The sequence below is a fragment of the Podarcis bocagei genome, assembly GCF_964188305.1.
Source record: "Podarcis bocagei genome assembly, chromosome: 5".
Lineage (NCBI taxonomy): Eukaryota > Metazoa > Chordata > Lepidosauria > Squamata > Lacertidae > Podarcis > Podarcis bocagei.
In genome coordinates, this window is record NC_138129.1 from 100339532 (window position 1) to 100357342 (window position 17811).

General features: G+C 44.1%; 1 protein-coding gene across 1 annotated transcript; it reads right to left on the minus strand.

Moving 5' to 3' along the window:
* Positions 1 to 6814: 6814 nt before the first annotated feature.
* On the minus strand, positions 6815 to 16955 carry RGS16 (regulator of G protein signaling 16). The gene is made up of 5 exons (XM_081195471.1): positions 16681 to 16955; positions 13674 to 13766; positions 12586 to 12647; positions 11656 to 11822; positions 6815 to 11008 (listed from the first exon to the last, which is right to left on the minus strand). Exons 1-5 carry the CDS (start codon positions 16938 to 16940, stop codon positions 10808 to 10810), a joined length of 783 nt encoding a protein of 260 aa, XP_081051597.1. The 5' UTR covers positions 16941 to 16955; the 3' UTR covers positions 6815 to 10807.
* Between the last annotated feature and the right edge of the window lie 856 nt (positions 16956 to 17811).

Here is a 17811-nt window from a genome sequence, read left to right on the forward strand (position 1 = left end):
TAAAGAGAAGTGGTTCTCTTTCTTCTTCAAAAGGGATGTCCCTGCAGTCTTCATGAATCAGGGGCCAGCCTCATTCCTCTTGGAGCCAGATTCGCTCTGGCCTGACAGTTCCTCATGAGCACAGCTTATCTCTCACCTGATAAATCAGGATTGGTGGCATCCACCACCTGCTGCTGGAGTGCACATAGATGAACCTTATTTTTAATGGTGTTGCCTTTCCATCTTTCCTTACCCTAACCTCTTCAGCCTCCCCCTCCTTCATGTAGACCAGGGGATGGACGGGAGGGGTAACAGGAGGCCAGCAACCGGTGCAGCCTTTGAAACCCAAGGAAGAACAGGGTCATCAATGGAATAATCAATGAAAAAATTGCCCCTTTGTCAGGTTCCATGTGCTGGGTGTAGAATTCGAAAGGATATTTTGCTCTGTAAAGGTACATTTATCCAGTGCAATGGAGGAGGAAGAGGTTGAAAATGGGAGACTTACTGGCACCTGGAGCAGCAGCAGCAGCAGCAGCTGGAGCGTGGCCTGCAGTGCCACCTGGTGGCCCACCTCGGAACTTCCATGCCCATCCCAGATTGAAAGCTTTAGGCATGTGTTTTACACACCCACACACGCACACCCACCCAATAATTCACAAGCAGGAAAGATCCCAAACAGCTCTTCCCCTGAAATATACTCAGAGTCGAGAGTGGATTTCATGCTCTATATTCAGCTCATAGTAGCGAGGAATGAAAGTTCCCCCCCAATATCTGCTTTATATACATTATTTACACAATGGGCTGCACGTGATTGGCTAATTCTGGGATTCTCCTGTAGGCCAATCAGGTTGTGGATTCACTTCCACCTGGAGCTGGATTGGGTGGCTCCTGCGGACCAATCAGACTGCTGCATTGTTCTAGGACCAATCAGACTGCTGCATGTTGGATCCTATTGTTCTAGGACCAATCAGACTGTTGCATTTTGGATCCTATTCAACTCAGTACATAACATCCCCACAAACCACCCCCAAATTTCGCAACATAGGAATAGTGTGAGTGGAGGCTGGGTGCACCACATTGGAGACCCCAGGCGGAGTAGTAGGGGAATCTCATCCTTTACTTCCACACAAGGGTGACAGGCCAAATCATCTGTCAGAATAGCTATGGTGGCCACGATTTCGCTGAAAACCCGATGTCTTAGGTTTCACAACAAAGCAACGGCAAACACCTGCTAAAGACCCCCTGAAATGTTTGGCAGTGAAAACCCCACATTTCATGGCACCCCCAAAAATCAGCCTTTGGTGCCCTAACTCACGGGATTCCAATTTCTCCAAAAGTCAGACGTTGTCCGATTCACTCCAAAGCGGTGCCAAACACCCAGAGAATGCCCCCTGCAAGGTTTGGGGGTGAAAGCACTACGTTTCACATCGCCCCACAAAATGAGCCCTCGACGCCGTAACCCACATGGTTGTCAGGGGCTGGACTGAGGAGGAATGGTGGGAGGCCTCCCCCACTCTCGAGGACCTGCTCCACAACTCCAATTTATAAAGATTTTAATCCAAGTGAACGAGATCTTGCAATTAGAGGTCAAGAGATATGTAAAAGTCAGTGCTTTATATGATTCAGCCACATGGTGGAGCAATAAACAAAGATTAAAGAAGCCATGATAGCCGGCTCTGAAAAGCTGGGATGGTTTGTGTCTTCAAAGGCATGGCAGTGTGGCTTGAGGTTAATGACTTGTAACACCTCACAGTCATCATCATAATATAATAATAATAATAATTTATGATTTATACCCAGCCACTCTGGGCGGCTTCCAACAAAATATTAAAATAAAATAGTCTGTCAAACATTATAAGCTTCCCAGAACAGGGCTGCCTTCAGATGTCTTCTAAATGTCAGGTAGCTGTTGATCTCTTTGACATCTGGTGTGAGGGGGTTCCACAGGGCAGGCACCACTACCCTGTAACTTGGCTTCTCGCAGGGAGGGAACTGCCAGAAGGCCCTCAGCGCTGGACCTCAGCGTCCGGGCAGAACGATGGGGGTGGAGGCGCTCCTTCAGGTATACTGGGCCGAGGCCGTTCAGGGCTTTAAAGGTCAGCACCCACACTTTGAATTGTGCCCGGAAACATACTGGGAGCCAATGTAGGTCTCGGGGGACACTCCCAGTCACGAGTCTAGCTGCCGCATTCTGGATTAGTTGTAGTTTCTGGGTCACCTTCAAAGGTAGCCCCACATAGAGCGCATTGCAGTAGTCCAAGCAAGAGATAACTAGAGCATGCACCACTCCAGTGAGACAGTCTGTGGTACAGAGAGTACCTAGACGCAAGGACACGAGCAATCCTCAGCAGCAAGCCTCCAAGTCCCAAATGGTAAGAACGGCAGCAAAATATCTCACTTTCCCAATCCCCTTAATTACTGGACTAAGCTAACAAGGAGAGCTTGAGGAGAAGAGGGTCTGTGAGACTTCTTTATACAAAGTGAACTGCTCAGAAACAGACCCAAAAGACTAGCACATAAAGAGTAAAGAACGGGAGATTTTATCTTAAATATATTGGAAATCTTTCTCATTATACTTAACCATAAGCGAAGATTTCTCTAACAAGTACCAGTAAGAAAAGGAAGACAGATTCAAATTTCACTCTGCAGCAGTAGTAGTAGCAGCCCATTAAAAGAAGCGGAATTCAAGGACTTAACTTGTTTTTTACTTTGAAGTGGCGTGAGCCCAGCGAAAGAGACTGAGTTAAAAGACTTGGATTGTCAGCGCTGTTTGTGGTAAAAGAGTGGAAGTTACTGGGAAACAAAGGTAAAAGAGAAGGCAACACTTTTAATATTGAACTTATATTAAACACGAACCTATGAAGATGGCAAAGATGGCGTAGCGTGGTCTGGGAGAAACGGCCGGACTAATTGGAGAATCAAGAAAAGAAAAGTGGCGAAAGGAGGAGCAGAACTGGACAAAAGAGGAGAGGGACTATAAAATTAAAGATGAGCATATTTAGTTTGAGGAGGTAGTTTGTGAGAAAGGAAATACGGTTTCTGGTGTAATGAAGAGACTTTCTTCATATGAAGTATAAGTAGGATTCCTAATTCCTTCTGTATTCTGTTTCTTTTACTATCCCTCAAGATTCAGAAACGTAGGGAACCAAGTCATGGTTAGATTAGTTTATAAAGATTGGCTGCATGAGCTGCTGGTCTCCTGCTGTCACGTGCCAAAGATCCATCCCCTGGTCTGCGAGGAGGAGGAGGAAGAGATATTGGAAGAGAAATGGGAGAATGAAGTGATGGTTATGAAGATCAGAAGGAATCTTTACTGAAGGTGGAAACAACTAATGTAAGACCAAGCGACCAGGGGATGGATGCCACCGATGCCAATAGAGATGGTGAGAGATGGTGATCTTTGTTCTTGAGGAACAGGGAGGCCAGAGAGAATCTGGATCACTGGGATGGGGGGAGGCAGCTCCCTGATTCAAGAAGAGTTCAGGGATGGGATGAGGAAGGGAGGAAGGGAGAATAACGCAAGCCACTTCCTTGATCCTCTCTATCTCTGCCCTGAATGTGGGGTATCTGGCAACTGAACTTGCTGTCACGAACCTCTAATGAAGAGTGCAGCAAGGAGTTGGACCCAGGAGGAGGGCATCTTGTCAAAAAGACCATCAAATAAGGTGCTCTTCTTTTTTTAAAAAAAATATTTTATTAAGTTTTCACAATAAAAAAGCATACAAAGACAAAGAAAATACAACATCACAAAAAACAGTACAATACAAAAATACAAACATTGAACACATCAAAAGAAAAAGAAAAAAGAGATAAAAACACATATAATAACAAAAAACAAAAATTCCCTCTTTCTTAGTTTCTCATCTTCAATTAAATTATTTTCCCGACTTCTCACGTCTCCCATTCTTGTATCCCTTTTTAGAAATTAATTCAGCAAATTCATATCCTATTGATTTATCTGTAGTTAGTTCAATCTTACATTTTACTTTGTTGCTAAGGCCCCTGCAATTCATTTCAATGTCCTTAACATTCATAAATTTTACAATATTTCTGCAAATAAATTTTAAATTTCTTCCAGTCTTCCTCCACCGTCTCCTCTCCCTGGTCTCGGATTCTGCCAGTCATTTCCGCCATTTCCATGTAGTCCATTAGTTGCATCTGCCAATCTTCCAAGGTGGGTAGATCTTGTGTCTTCCAATGCTTTGCGATGAGAATTCTTGCTGCTGCTGTAGCATACATAAAAAAAGTTCTATCCTTCTTTAACACCGATTGGTCAACTATGCCCAGGAGGAAGGCCTCTGGTTTCTTCGGGAAAGTATATTTAAATACCTTTTTCAGTTCATTATATATCATTTCCCAGAAGACCTTGATCCTTGGGCACGTCCACCAAAGGTGAAAGAATGTACCTTCAATCTCTTTGCATTTCCAACATTTGTTATCGGGCAAATGATATATTTTTGCAAGCTTGACTGGGGTCATGTACCACCTGTACATCATTTTCATTATATTCTCTCTTAAGGCATTACATGCCGTAAATTTAATCCCGGTGGTCCACAACTTCTCCCAGTCAGCAAACATAATGTTATGGCCTATGTCTTGTGCCCATTTTATCATTGCCGATTTTACTGTTTCTTCCTCAGTATTCCATTTCAACAGCAGGTTATACATTCTCGAAAGTATCTTTACATTGGGTTCTAACAGTTCTGTTTCCAACTTTGATTTTTCCACCTGGAAACCAATTTTTTTATCCAAGTTATAGACCTCTCTTATTTGAAAGTAATGTAGCCAGTCCCGCACCTTCTCCTTAAGCTAGTCATAACTCTGCAATTTCAATTTATCACCCTCCTGTTCTAAAACAAATAAGGTGCTCTTCTTGTGATGATGCCCACAAGGGAGAGGAAAGCCATTTCCCTCAAAGCATCTGTGGTGGCCCTGAGGACAATCTTTTAAAAATAACCGTGACATGGTTCCCTATGTTTCTAAATCTTGATGGATCATGATAGAAGCAGAATGCAGGAAGAATTAGAAATCCTACTTGCACTTGAGAAGAAGAGAGTCTTTTCAACTCCTCAGGAAACATATCTGATTTGTCACCAACTATGTGCCATGCACATTGATAACTGACTTTCACGAGTGTTGCCTTTTCGTTTTTCATCACCGTGACGTCTCTTCCTCCTCCTCCTTGCAGACCAGGGGGTGGGACAGCAGCCTGTGAAACCTAGGGAAGAACAGGGGGAAAGTCAGAAAATAATCCAACCAAGACATGATCCCCTATTTTTCTAAATCTTGAGGGATAGAAACAAGCAGAATGCAAAAAGAACTGGAAATCCTACATACACTTGAGCAGAAGACAGACTCTTCAATCCCTCAGGAAACATCTCTGATTTGTCACCAACGAGCTGCTTTCTCTCTACCTGGCCTGGAATGGTTGCGCTTCCCAAAGTTCCCTGCCAAGTCAGTCAGCAGGGGGACGGGTCACAATGGAGGACAGGTCACCATTCCTTTAGCTACCCCTCCCGCATTGCAGGGGTTGAACTAGATGACCCTTGGAACCCCTTCCAACTCTTCAATTCTATGATACTTTGCTTAACAATGGGCATTGCTCCTCTTAATAGTCAATTTTACAACTTTCAGTTGAGAGGGTGCCAAACATTACACCTCAGGAATGCCCTCGTTTCTCCTCTCATAGGCAGCAGCCAGCCGTGGTTCAAGGTCTCTCAGCGCAGCCTCTTTCAGCCACTGCTGCCTGGAGTTCTGCCTCCTTCCCAGAAAACCTTTGCAGAAAACAAGCCGTCCCCCGCCGCTTCTAGTATCCCTCTCGCCACCCTGGAAACCTCACTTTCAAAAAACACTTTTGTGTGGTGACATCACATCCCCTGTAATCCCCCAATGTGTCCCAGCAATAAACACCCAGCTTTCCTTACTCTGCAATACAGTAAATATTAGTTTTATTTAACAAATGTCCCTACCACATTATAATGTGTTTCTTGGGGGGGGGGGGTTGTTGTTTTTATTTTGATTATATATATTGTGCTTTTTATGTTGAACCTTTCTGTGAACCGCCCTGAGACCTTCGGGTATAGGGCGGTATATAAATTCAATTAATAATAATAATAACTACTACTACTCTGATTCCAGCACCTTCCCTTTCAAAGCATCTTGCAAAAAGCACTTTTTCCTGTGGTGACATCATGCCCCCTGTAGTCCTGATAGCCTCCCCCTTTCTTGTCCGATGCTACAAGTCTCAACTTTTGTCAGGGTAAAGACTCCGCCATCACCTGATCTGCCTCTCTACGCAAAGCTTCTGACTTCAAACCCCACCTTTATTAACTTCAGAAATTATGGGGAGAACCTGGCACTCAGGAAGTTTAGGGGATCTTTGTCCCCTGCAAACCCACAACAAAATCAAAGTCTGTTGTGTTTTCTTAAGATTTGTACTTAGTTGTATTATGCAACGTTTAGGGTCTGGTTGGTTTTTTCCCTTCATAGTCGTTGTACAAAGGATGCACCTTCCTTTCTAAAAAAACATGGTAGGGTTTCAGTGCAATCTAAAAGCAGTGACACGTAGGCTTTTCAGTAATCTGGGCAATATTATAAAGGACTGGACCTAAAGGATTTCACACTTAGACTTCCAATCCCGTCACCAGTTACTTTCGATTTATGCTCAGTGTGTCCCATCAATAAACAACCAGCTTTCCTTACTCTGAAATATAGTAAATATTAGTTTTATTTATGTTTGAATAAATGTTCCTACCAAATTATATCATGCAGATGTTGCCCTTTCCTCCCACCCCTTTCTCCTCCCTGGCCAATATGAAACAGATTTCCACTGCACTGGTTTTGTAACTGATTTATTTTCAAATAATATTATAACAACAACATTATAACATTCTTGAATCCACAACGTAGTATCTCAGTCATTCACACTGGAACTGGAATAAGTTCCAGTTGTAAATAAATAATAAATATTAAAGCAGCTCTGGCCTTGGGGAGAATTCTAGTTCATCTTCTCTTAGACTTCTGGCCAGGCTAACTTCAGCAATAGGACAGTACATTTCATCCTGAGGTTTTAAACTGGGCTGCAAAGGCGTGGTCACTTCATTGCTGGTTTGCTGGTGGAATCACCTACCACTAGACAGGCATCTCACAATTTCTCATCTGTGGTTCAGCATTAAGAAATGCTTTATATTTTGTAGAACTTCTCAAGAAAACCAACAATAAAGGGGCAGCATGGCAGCTGTGTGAAACAGAATAATGCAAAGAACTGGGTAGAGCACATTTTTCAAATTCATATCCTCCACCCTCCTTTGCTGCTGAAGAACATTTATTTTGGCATGCAGTCAGATCGATGGTTAAATCACCATGGCATGCAAACACTGCAGCAGTAAAGAGTTCACCCCAAGTAGACCCACAAAAGTAGCATTGGGTTTTTTTAAAAAAAGAAAAGTTTGTGTAAACATGGTTTGGCTTATATAACTTTATATATATATATACATATACTGTTCTTTCGCCAGTGAAGTCCATGGAGGGAGGTTTTAACCATAGACTTCAGAAGGAAAACTGCATCATGTCTCCTTTTCAGACAACACTTCACAGAAGTCAACAGGAGCTTGTCTGAATAAGGTTAATCAAAACCAGAAAAAGAACCTCAGGATATGGTCTCTGCCAAGTGAGTGCCGCATGCAAGAGGCTTTTGCTATTGGCTCAGGGTGCATCTGCTCTGGGAAATGTTGCTTGTGGGTAAATGAAAGGAAAGCATAAACTGATCTTACTGGTATCTGAAAGCTTTACTAGCAGCAGCAGCAGCAGAAACAGCACTGTAAATTGCTCAGTAGTTGCAGTTTGACTGTTTATTTTCTCAACTACTTCCAGTACTTAATTCACATAAGTCTAGATAGGTTTCTGTTGTGAACAAATACTCTGCTTGGTATTTTGCAGTTTGTCAAATGAGTCAGGGCTGATTTTAACAAACTACCTGGCGTACAATTGTTCAGCCAGGTGTGGCACATTCTGTTGCTGCCAGTGTTATCTTGTGCGTACAATCCTAGCTGGTGTACATTACAAGATGTATGAAAGTACAAATGAGCAGGGATTCAATGACTGCGAGCCTGTGCCCCTTCTCAGTTGTAATCCAGGATCCTGTCTATCCATTACACAAGTTGGATCAGTAAAATCTCATAGTGTCTGCCCTGCTGAATGACGGGGCCACTCCTGCACCCACCTTCCATTCTATTATATGCATTAAGTTACGATGGGCCTACTAACTTGCTAACATGATTTAACCATATATCTTTGTTCTGTGTGTACTGCTTTAGCAGCAGAATTTGCCTTTGTTTGCCCATTCACATCATTCTTCATTTACCAGGTTTTTCCTTGTCTCCTTTTTCAAAATGTCCTTCCTCCAAACCTGTCAGTCTACGGGCACAATTCACTGGAAACGTCTCTTGTACATATAGCCCTACAAAATTGGAATATTGGAAATTCCACATGCACGATTGCTATCAGTTTCAACAGGTCTTGCACTGGAGATGAGGCTACAATTGAACAGTGTTTTAATATTCCCCAAATAATCTCCATTTATTCTATTTTCAGAATTTAAATGAGACTGGTCTGCAGTAAGTCGCTTGTGAATCAGACAGCTTTTCATCCCTGCTGGGCCTTTTAACTTTCCCTGATTGCATTTTGGTCAAGGACTGCAAATACCTGGTCACCTGGTCACCTGTGATTATGAGTAAGAATAATATTGGCAAACAAAAGATGAACAGGTCAAATCCATGATGATTCACTGGGTGAAGGATTTGGGGTACAATATTGAGTTAGCAGCATGGGAGAGATTATGGACAACAAGTTTAAATTCACAGCATGTTACACTCTGAAGGAAAATTATATGAAAATAATGTATTGTTGGTATTTAACTCCTAGTTAATTAGCTAAAATGTACAATCAAAGTCTAAAACATGCTGGAAATGCGAAGAGAAGGAGGGCACCTTTTATTATATATGGTGGTCATGTAAGGTGGTAAACAACTTCTGGGAAATGATATATAACGACCTGAACAAAATGCTGAAAATAACTTTTCTTAAGAGACCAGAAGCTTTTCTTTTAGGAATTTTAGGTGCCGAGATTCTGAAGGACCAGATGAAATTATTTATGTTCGCGACCACGGCTGCAAGGATTCTGGTAGCCCAGAGATGGAAAGATGGTACAACTCTGACCAATGAAGAATGGCAGATAAAATGGATGAACTATGCTGAGATGGCAAAACTTACAGGAAGAATTAGAAACCAGGAAGAGGCTGATTTTAATAAGGAATGGGGAAAGTATATAATCTATTTGAAAAACTATTGTAAACAAATTCATTGGTAGGACTGACAGAAAACTTGAAGTAAAAATTTGAGCTATGGATTGATAAAGGACTTATAAGAATAGAGTTATGGAAGAGATGCAGAGGGAAAATCTTATGATTCACAAAGGGAGGGAAATCAATGGGGATTTTACAGTATGTTTCTGTTTGAGTGTGTATCTTTCTTTTGTTTATTCTTTTAAAATTGAAAATGCAAAAATACAATTTATAAAAGAAAATAATCTTCAGGCAGGGAAGGGTCTGTTCACAGGAAAGTTTCTCTTCCCCTGCCCTTTCAAGCTGTCAACTGTGCTGCACATGATTGAGACAGAAAACCTATACACATGCACACTTATTTGGGAGCAAGTCCCATTTAAAAAAGCGGGACTTTCTTTCAAGTAAACAGGCGCAGAATGCTCTGTAACACGTTTTGTTTGGACCACCAGGGTAGTAGTTGTTTTTTTCATGGAGGGGTGAGGAATTAATAACTTCTGCAGACTTATATTTGCAAGGCCAATCTAGTCTTGTTTCCCACTCTCTCTTTTTCTTTACCTATCTGCTGATGCCACCTGTCAATGTAGTCTTATAGGTATCGTGAAATCAGCGGAGATATCAGTTGCAGGCCCCTTGCTGCAGTGACTTGTACCTGTGTCGAAAGTGCTGTGCTCATTAAATGCCCTATCTAAATAAATAATTATTAATAATCACTGTAATAATTAACAATAAATGGGAAACCATTAAAAAATGGGGCATGTCCCCCAAGGTTGCTTATAATGTTCAGAGAGTTTGTTGGCTTCTGCAGATGTCACTGGAAGGAAGTTTGCCCATCATGGCAGAAGGCAGATAAGCAGTTGGATCAAAGCAGATGCAGCATTCCTCTGGGCACAAATGCAAAGCAACACCTGCACTGTTAAGGATGCTAAGTCTTGACTCTTCAGTGCAAACATGCAGAGAGCTGTGTGCTTCTGGAACTGTCATGCGGTAGCTGGAGATTTCAAATCCCCCTGTGCTAGATACAGTTTGTCGTCTGTGTTTTGCAAGTGCAGATACTGGATTCTGAAATCAGATAGAGTCTGATGCATGCGGGTGGGTGCACAGGTGCATAACATTGAACACGAGGATGATACACAGTTTTAGGGAGGAATTCAACCTTTCTAGTTCTCTGCCCCTCAATTCTTGCCTTCCCTTCTGCTTTCTTCGTCCTACTTGGAGCGCAGGTTCTTTCTTACACAATTTTCTCCGGTGCTTTTCACACGAGCACCTGTTTTCTGCCCTTCCTAGATGCCAGGGAGGGCCTTTTCTTGGTAGAGCTCCTGGGTGTATGGAAGCATATGAGGTCCCAGGCATCCTGGCCAATGTAAAGGCCCAGCCTAAACTCCACCACTGGAAAGCTCTTATCACCTCCCTCTGAGGCTCCTGCCTCTCCTGGTTCATTCTTTGTCTCTGTTCCCCCAACACAAGTCCTAGCAGTGACAATGAGCAGCTTCAGGTGTGTGTGGGCTTGCCTGTCCTGTGGCTGGTCGCTTGCTCTGTCAGGTCCCTGTAATAGGCAGATTTCAGAAATCTGGGATAGGAGTCCTTCTCCATCAAGGTGTGGGTTTTTGCTTGGGCTTCTTCAAAGCAAGCAGAATTGGCAATGGTGAGGTTCCTCCTGGTCGCCTCTCTGGTTTCATGGTCAAGGTTCACCTGTAAGGAACACAGCAGCAATTAATTCTATGCCAATATGTTTCTTAACAGTGAGGAAAAGCAACAGGTATTGTATGCATTCTAGCAGAGCCAGTGTGAAGCAGTTAAGAGTATGGAAGGAGGACTGGGGGGGACCCACAACCCTCACAGGGGGACTTGGGGTCAGCTGCAGGCTGGCTGGCCCATGAAGCAAAGTGAGGCCGTTGCCTCAGCCCAGCAGACGCCAGAGAGGTGGCAGATTTGCTCCTTGCAGAGCCTCACCCCTCCCTCCTGACGGTGAAGCTTTATCTACAGACATAGGACGGTATACAAATTTAACAAATAAAAATAAAAATTTCCTCTAGGAAAAGTCATTGCAGAGCCTCATGCCGCCCCCCCCCCATCCCAAGACAAGACTGCAGTGGTGGCAAGGGGGGAAATGGCCGGGGGGGGGGTGGCAGCGGGGCATTTTGCTTCAAGCAGCAAAGTGCCCTGGGCTGTCTCTCAGTCTAACCTACTTCACAAGCTCGTTGTGATGATACAATAGAGTGATTGTGGGGAAGGAAACATGTCTACTGTCTTGAGCACCTTAGAGGAAATATAGGGTGCAAATGCAGTAGTATTTTTTTTTTTTAAAGGATTGCACCATACTGAGAAATTTTACTCACCTCTTTGGGGGCCTCATTTTGAACAAAATCTTCAAAAATCCTGTTGGCTTTGGCTGCTAGTTTGGCTTTTGAGTGGGTTTTCTTATACTCCTCACAGGCCAGCCAGAACTCCAGGTTCTCTTCACTGAACTCCGTTTTGAGGAAGCCATGAAATGCTGCCAGGCCACCTGTGAAGGAGGACAGGGAATGTTTAGCTTGGAAGGAGGGTGACGAGAACAGAAGGATGCACTTTTTCTTACAGACATTAACACAATGCTATGGGATTTATTTATTTTTTAGAAAGAAAAGACATAGGAATAAAACCCTTGTGCGGAACAAGGGTCAGAACATTGGTAGAAAAATTATTTTGGGAGAACTGGAGCATAGGCAGGAAATATTTTATAAATATATCCAAATCAGCAGGTTTGGAGCAAACTGATAGGCAGCTAACTTTTCTATAGTATATATATTATTTAAACCACCACAGGGCCTTGTCTGAGGATTGAATTGTTGATTAAAAGAACACTCTCTGCTCTGTGTTATTTATCTGTCTCTAGCTGCAGGATCTAGCAGCTTGGACTGGGAATGTGTGGGGAGATATGCAGTGGGGAAATGGCACTGGGCGGGGGGAGTTAAACGCCTCCCCGCATACTGTAGTCCTTATATGAAATGGAGCTGCCTGTGGCTGGTATTCATTTTTTTAAAAATACAGGGGAAACCAAGCGTTGCATTCAAAGGCATGTTTAATCATACATTAATCTGACCCAGAGGTGAACCTGTCTGAGGCACAGTACACTGTAGGACATGTCACACTTGAAGGAATTATGGAACAACCAAGGCATGCATTTGGTAGCTATGGGTGGGGGGAAGGAATGTGTTTTCCTAAAACAAGTTTTGGAAAAACTCTCTGCTCCCTTTGACGTGTTGGGGACTGTGAAAAGACGTACTCACTTTTGCTTCTCAGAAGGTGGTCAAAAGACTCCTTCCATCCGAGCACCTCTTCTAAGGCATATCTGGAGAGGAAAATAAATGTTAAAATCATGGTGGTGCCAATAGGAATGTTGGGGTGAAGAGTTTAGGCAGAGGAGCAGACAAGAATCCCAGAGATCCTAAACTAAAGCGAACGCCCTCATCACCACTTATGGGGGGGGGGAGGCAGAAGGATGTATCTGTCTCTTAATTTCACCTTGTATGATTTCCATGGTGTGGTTACAATATTTAGAAAACAGCTGAAGCAAGGTCTTCAGTTCTCCTATTTCTTGTTAGCTGTATGGGAAAACATGGGTCCCTGTTCTTGCAGAGAACAAGCTGGCTTCTAGCTTGAGCACACAGAAGCCACCCCACTGGATCACTGGAATTTACTCAGACTACATGGGTTGAGCGGTGGTTTCTGCACGTGCTGAAAAGGGAAGTGAGGGGCAGATGGGGCTCATCAACCTGGGAAGATTGTCCATCTAAGAGAAGGAAAACTATGATCCTAAACCTCCGCTGCCTTGTGGGATATCTTCAGGAGAAGAAAAGGCTAAAGAGTGAGCCCTGCACAAATCTGGAGTGGAATCCCTAAGATGGTTGGGTGGCGTCTTGCACGCCTCCTTCCAGCAACTTCTGCAGCCAAGTTGGTGCCAAACGTATTGCTCTGCTTTCCTTTGGGCCACATCAATGAAGACGAGAGTCTTGTTGTCTGGGCAGCCCAGGACCTCCGGACACCCTGCCCAGGCGTGTTCCTGGGGGAAGTGACCTGGGTGCTACTGACACAGCAGTTTGACCTCATGCCCAGAGGCGCATGCCGTTGTCTCTTGAGACAGATGGATGGCAACAGCTCAGACTCAGGAGGGCAGGTCATGGCTGAAGAACAGATTTCTTCCATAGACAGCTAGTTATGATTCCTCCCTCTCACTGAATTCCTTAGGAGCTAATATATATATTTAATGTTGCACTGCTCCATTGCACCTTTCAGGACCGGTCCCTCTTAAGTAGCAGCAGCAGTGCTCTAGGTTGGACCAGGTTTTTTTTTACGCTACCTTCAGCACATGACTTACCTCTGCTTTGTGCTTCGGCTCAGGCTCCCAATTTTATATCCCAGATCTGGTTTATGAAGCAGGATCCCCAAGCGGGTCTTGAATTCCTTTGCTCTGCAGAATGAGAGGAATGGAAGAATGTCAAAATGAATTTTAAGGTAAAACAAGAAGTGGCCACGAGGGGGCAGCAGTGTATTCTTCTTAAAAAGAAGAGAGCTGCTTCAAGGGAGAACCACCATCTGTCTGGTTCCAAACTGGCTCTTGGCTTTTGGTGTGAATTTGCAGAGCTATACATTGGGGGCTGGAGACAGCGGCGGAGCATATATCCGTGCTCCTGAGGGGGGCGTGGCGCGGAGGGTGCCCTCCCAGGCGTGGGACAGTCGCTTGGGTGCCCGGAACGGTGTGCGCGCCCTGCAGCCAGGGGCAGAGCGAGCTGCTCACATGGCGGACATTTGGCGCACTGCTGCCCGCGACTCCCAAGCCTCCCCCAAGCTGTCAGAATGAAGGGCAAAGGGGGGATGCCTCTGGCAAGGCGGTGCAGCTCCTCCCCTTTCCCCAACGGCTCGGGGTAGACTTGGGATCTGCATGTCACCCCCCCCCCCTCAGTGAGGGCACCCGGGGCAGACCACCCCCACCGCCCCCCCTTCCTATGCCCCTGGCTGGAGAGAAGAGTTGTTGCATGTTTGTTCAAATAAATGTAGGAGATATATGATGGGGAGAGAGAGAGAGAGAGGGAGAAACAATACTAATTCCTGTTGTGTGAGGGCATGCAAGCATTTCAGTAATGTAGAATTCCTAATCAAGCTGTAATTCCCATTAATGCAGAAGGCAAGGCAGGATTACACATGCAAGTAATTTAATCATCTTTGACAGATGGGTGGCCATTTGGTCCTTCAACGACTGCTGTAATGATTCCAGGCCTCTAATACAGCAACTGGGTATTGTGTTTATTGTGCTTGCGGGCTCTGTGTGTTAATCATGCTTTCATGGCTACACAACTTTCCCTGAGTTCCCCTTTTTTTAAAAAAGATTTTTATTTCCCACCTAGTTCCCACTTTTATGGACAATGGGATCTAGCTGGCAGCAAAGCTAGCTTATTTTTAGCCTTCAGATTCAGTGGTTAATATCTGAACTGTGTAACCTTTACAACATGAAGGATTCACTAGTGCCCTTCCTGTTTAATAAAGTGGAACCTCTTGTAACAGCTTCTCTTCATCCCTGGCATCATCCAGGGGACTCTTGGAAAGTCTGTCATGATTGTCACATATGGTGCCCAGCTATGGCTCAGACAAGTGATCCGAAGGTCACACAAATGAACCAAAATTCTGTTTGCCCAGTGGCCAGCCAGATGCCCCAGGGAAGCTCTCAAGTGGGACGCAAGTGCAACCTAAGACCTCCATTTTTGATGGACACAGTTTCTTCACTTGTTTGGTACATTTTGTTATGTGGCACCTGCTCTTCAGATGCAAAAGGACTGGAATATCACAACATGCAGATGGAACTGTTTGTTAACCACTTTTTGTAAAGACCAAATCATTTCCGCTTGGAGCATCTGCTGTCCTTTTAGTCTCTTCCTCTACTCTTATGTTTCCCTGCAAGATTGCTCTTCCTGTTCAGGCATCCTCTGATAGTCTCTCTTATTCCTCAAAGCTCTATGTTGTTGAATGCATCTGTCAGAGAACTGGAATATTTAAGGTCCAGAGATTCAACACATTCACTCTTTTTCCTCTGCCACTGTCTGACGCTTTAAAGCACCACAACAGCTTGACCATAGATGATGGTGGGGTGGGGGAATGAACACCGTCACCAGTGCATAAAGAGGTCTCTATTTGCATGCCTCAAGCTTCCCAGGAAAAAGTGTATAAAACAACGTATAAAACAACAACCCCACATTCTTGGACAAAGTATAGAAACCAGGAAGAGCATGCCTGCAATAGTATTATTCTTTCTTTGCTATTAAAAGGACTGATATGTCTGCCTCATTTGGGTGGATAATACAGTAAGCCAGAGTTTCTACAATTACTAGGGGAAAGGATAGGTCCCTGCCTCAAGAAGGTCACAACTGAAATTGCTCACTGTGCTGCTTTTCAGGTAGACATTCAACACTGTACTCTATTGTCATGCTCAGCTGAAACTAAGCTCAAGAGAAACATCCTATTTATGATTTCTCTTTATTTCCTCCCCCTCTTGTTGTCTCCCCCAGTGTCAAAATATAAATTGTGAACACTATTATTCGGTTAAGTAAAATGTTACATCAATAACGGTAGAGAAATTAATATGACTAATGACAACAATCACATTCCTTCTTCAAAACAGCATGAAGCTGCGTTTCTTCCATACCATCTCTCCTGAACTTCCTTTGCACCACTTCTCAGTGACCCAGATTTACTTGCTGCTGCGCTAGCCGTAACAATGCGGACACGGTCTCCCGTTTTTAGATTTCTTATGACAGCTGCCTGCCTGCTGTAGTGCGTCTGCAACCAGCCACACAGAGGTGCCTCCCCGCTTGGTGCATCACTGCGACAGTTTGTAGATGACTGCCTGGCGCGCCACTTTCTATTCTTAGCTCACCCCCCCCTGGGTGGTGTGTGGCAGGAATGCTAATTGTGCAGAGTGCTGCTTGCAGAAGTGGCTTGTAGAACCGCATTGCAAAAACAGGTGATCGTTTGGAGAAAAAGATTTCATTATAACATTTAAAAGCCTTCCTTTTGAGTGAAAGCAAACGTATGTACGGACCAGGAAGCATCCCTCAACAAGAGTAACAGAAATTCAGGATAAATGCAGTTATTTTGTTTGCTTGTTTGAATTATCCCCCCCCCCACCGCACTTCCTGCCCTTGCCAGTGATAGATCTTGCTCATCTAACTAACAAAAGTTTTTCCATTCTTTAGAAGATATTATAGGAGTATGAGCTATGGTTGTACACAAGTGTTACCCCGATCAGTACAGATGTTGAAGCAAAGCACACTCCTGTTTTATCAACTCAGCAGTTGTTTGCTAAGAGCCCCAAATATTTTCCAGCCTCTTACCTTTCCAAGCAGCTTGTAGGAAGGGAAGCTAACCCCCGACACATGGCGAGGAAGCAGAGAGACGCTTTGCCTGAAGCTGTGCAGGAAAGAGAGGCAGAGGGCAGCTCCAGCAGCACCTTTCGCTGTTTAGCGCTCTGTGCGCTGGTGTCTGGAAGCGGAGCTTTTATATCTGATGGGAAATGGGAGGGAGCGGGAATCAAGTGCACAGCTCCTGCCGCTAGACAAGAAGAACTGGAACTGTCCTTGAGCGTCGCAGTCATGAACAGTTCCCGGCAGGGGAACAAGCAGACCAATTCTGCATTGTAAAATATGCCTTCTTCTGTTGCTGTGGTGCCTTAGCATTTGTTGATTTGAAGGGCATAGACTCAAGGAACACATTTTGTGACTAGGTTCACAATTAAATAAACACTTCAGTACTGAGTGTATGGCAGTGCCGGATTTCTGTATAAGCTAAACAAGCTATAGCTTGGGGCCCCACTCTCTTGGGGGGCCCCCAAAAAATTAAAGGGGGAAAAACTGGATGTACATTTCCAAAATATAAGATAAAAAAACTTATAAAATGGCTTTAGATACCTATTAGGTCCATAAATTACCATATAGCATATATTCAACACAAAAAGCAGGGACAATTTGTTGTTGACAAAGGACAGCTGGACATAGAAAGGGCCTCAATCCGGCCCTAGTGGATGGTGGAAAAAATAGGCACGAATGCTGTTTGCTGTACTTTATACGTGATGGTTCCAAGCCTGCCCAGCAAGAAACAAGTCTCATTAAAAGTGGCAGGACTGTGCTCCAAGTGAACCTGCTTCAGACCACGAGGCCAGAGAAAGTTGGTGTCCATATTGTGCAGGTTTAGTGCAGTCCTGGGAGCTGCACTGTGAATTCTTAAATATGTGACTGTGGATAAAGCCCAGTGATAAAATGCTTTTATTTATATGTAGTGTTTATTTTGTAAATGCTCTCTGGTCCAACAGGAAATGGGGAAGTGGTAGCCCTCCAGATGTTTACTGCCACAGGTCATGCAGCTAGGGGCTGATGGTCGGTGGAGCCCAATATCTGGCGGCCATAACTCCCTCACTTCTGACCTAGAATTTCCACAGCAGAGCATCTTTCCTGTCACATACCGCAAGC

Coding starts and splice junctions, on each gene's coding strand:
- RGS16 (XM_081195471.1), bottom strand. CDS start 16,940: ATGACTGCGACGCTCAAGGACAGTTCCAGTTCTTCTTGTCTAGCGGCA. Junction 13,767..16,680: donor CCTACAAGCTGCTTGGAAAG/GTAAGAGGCTGG, acceptor CTCATTCTGCAG/AGCAAAGGAATTCAAGACCC. Junction 11,009..11,655: donor AAAATGAGGCCCCCAAAGAG/GTGAGTAAAATT, acceptor TGTTCCTTACAG/GTGAACCTTGACCATGAAAC.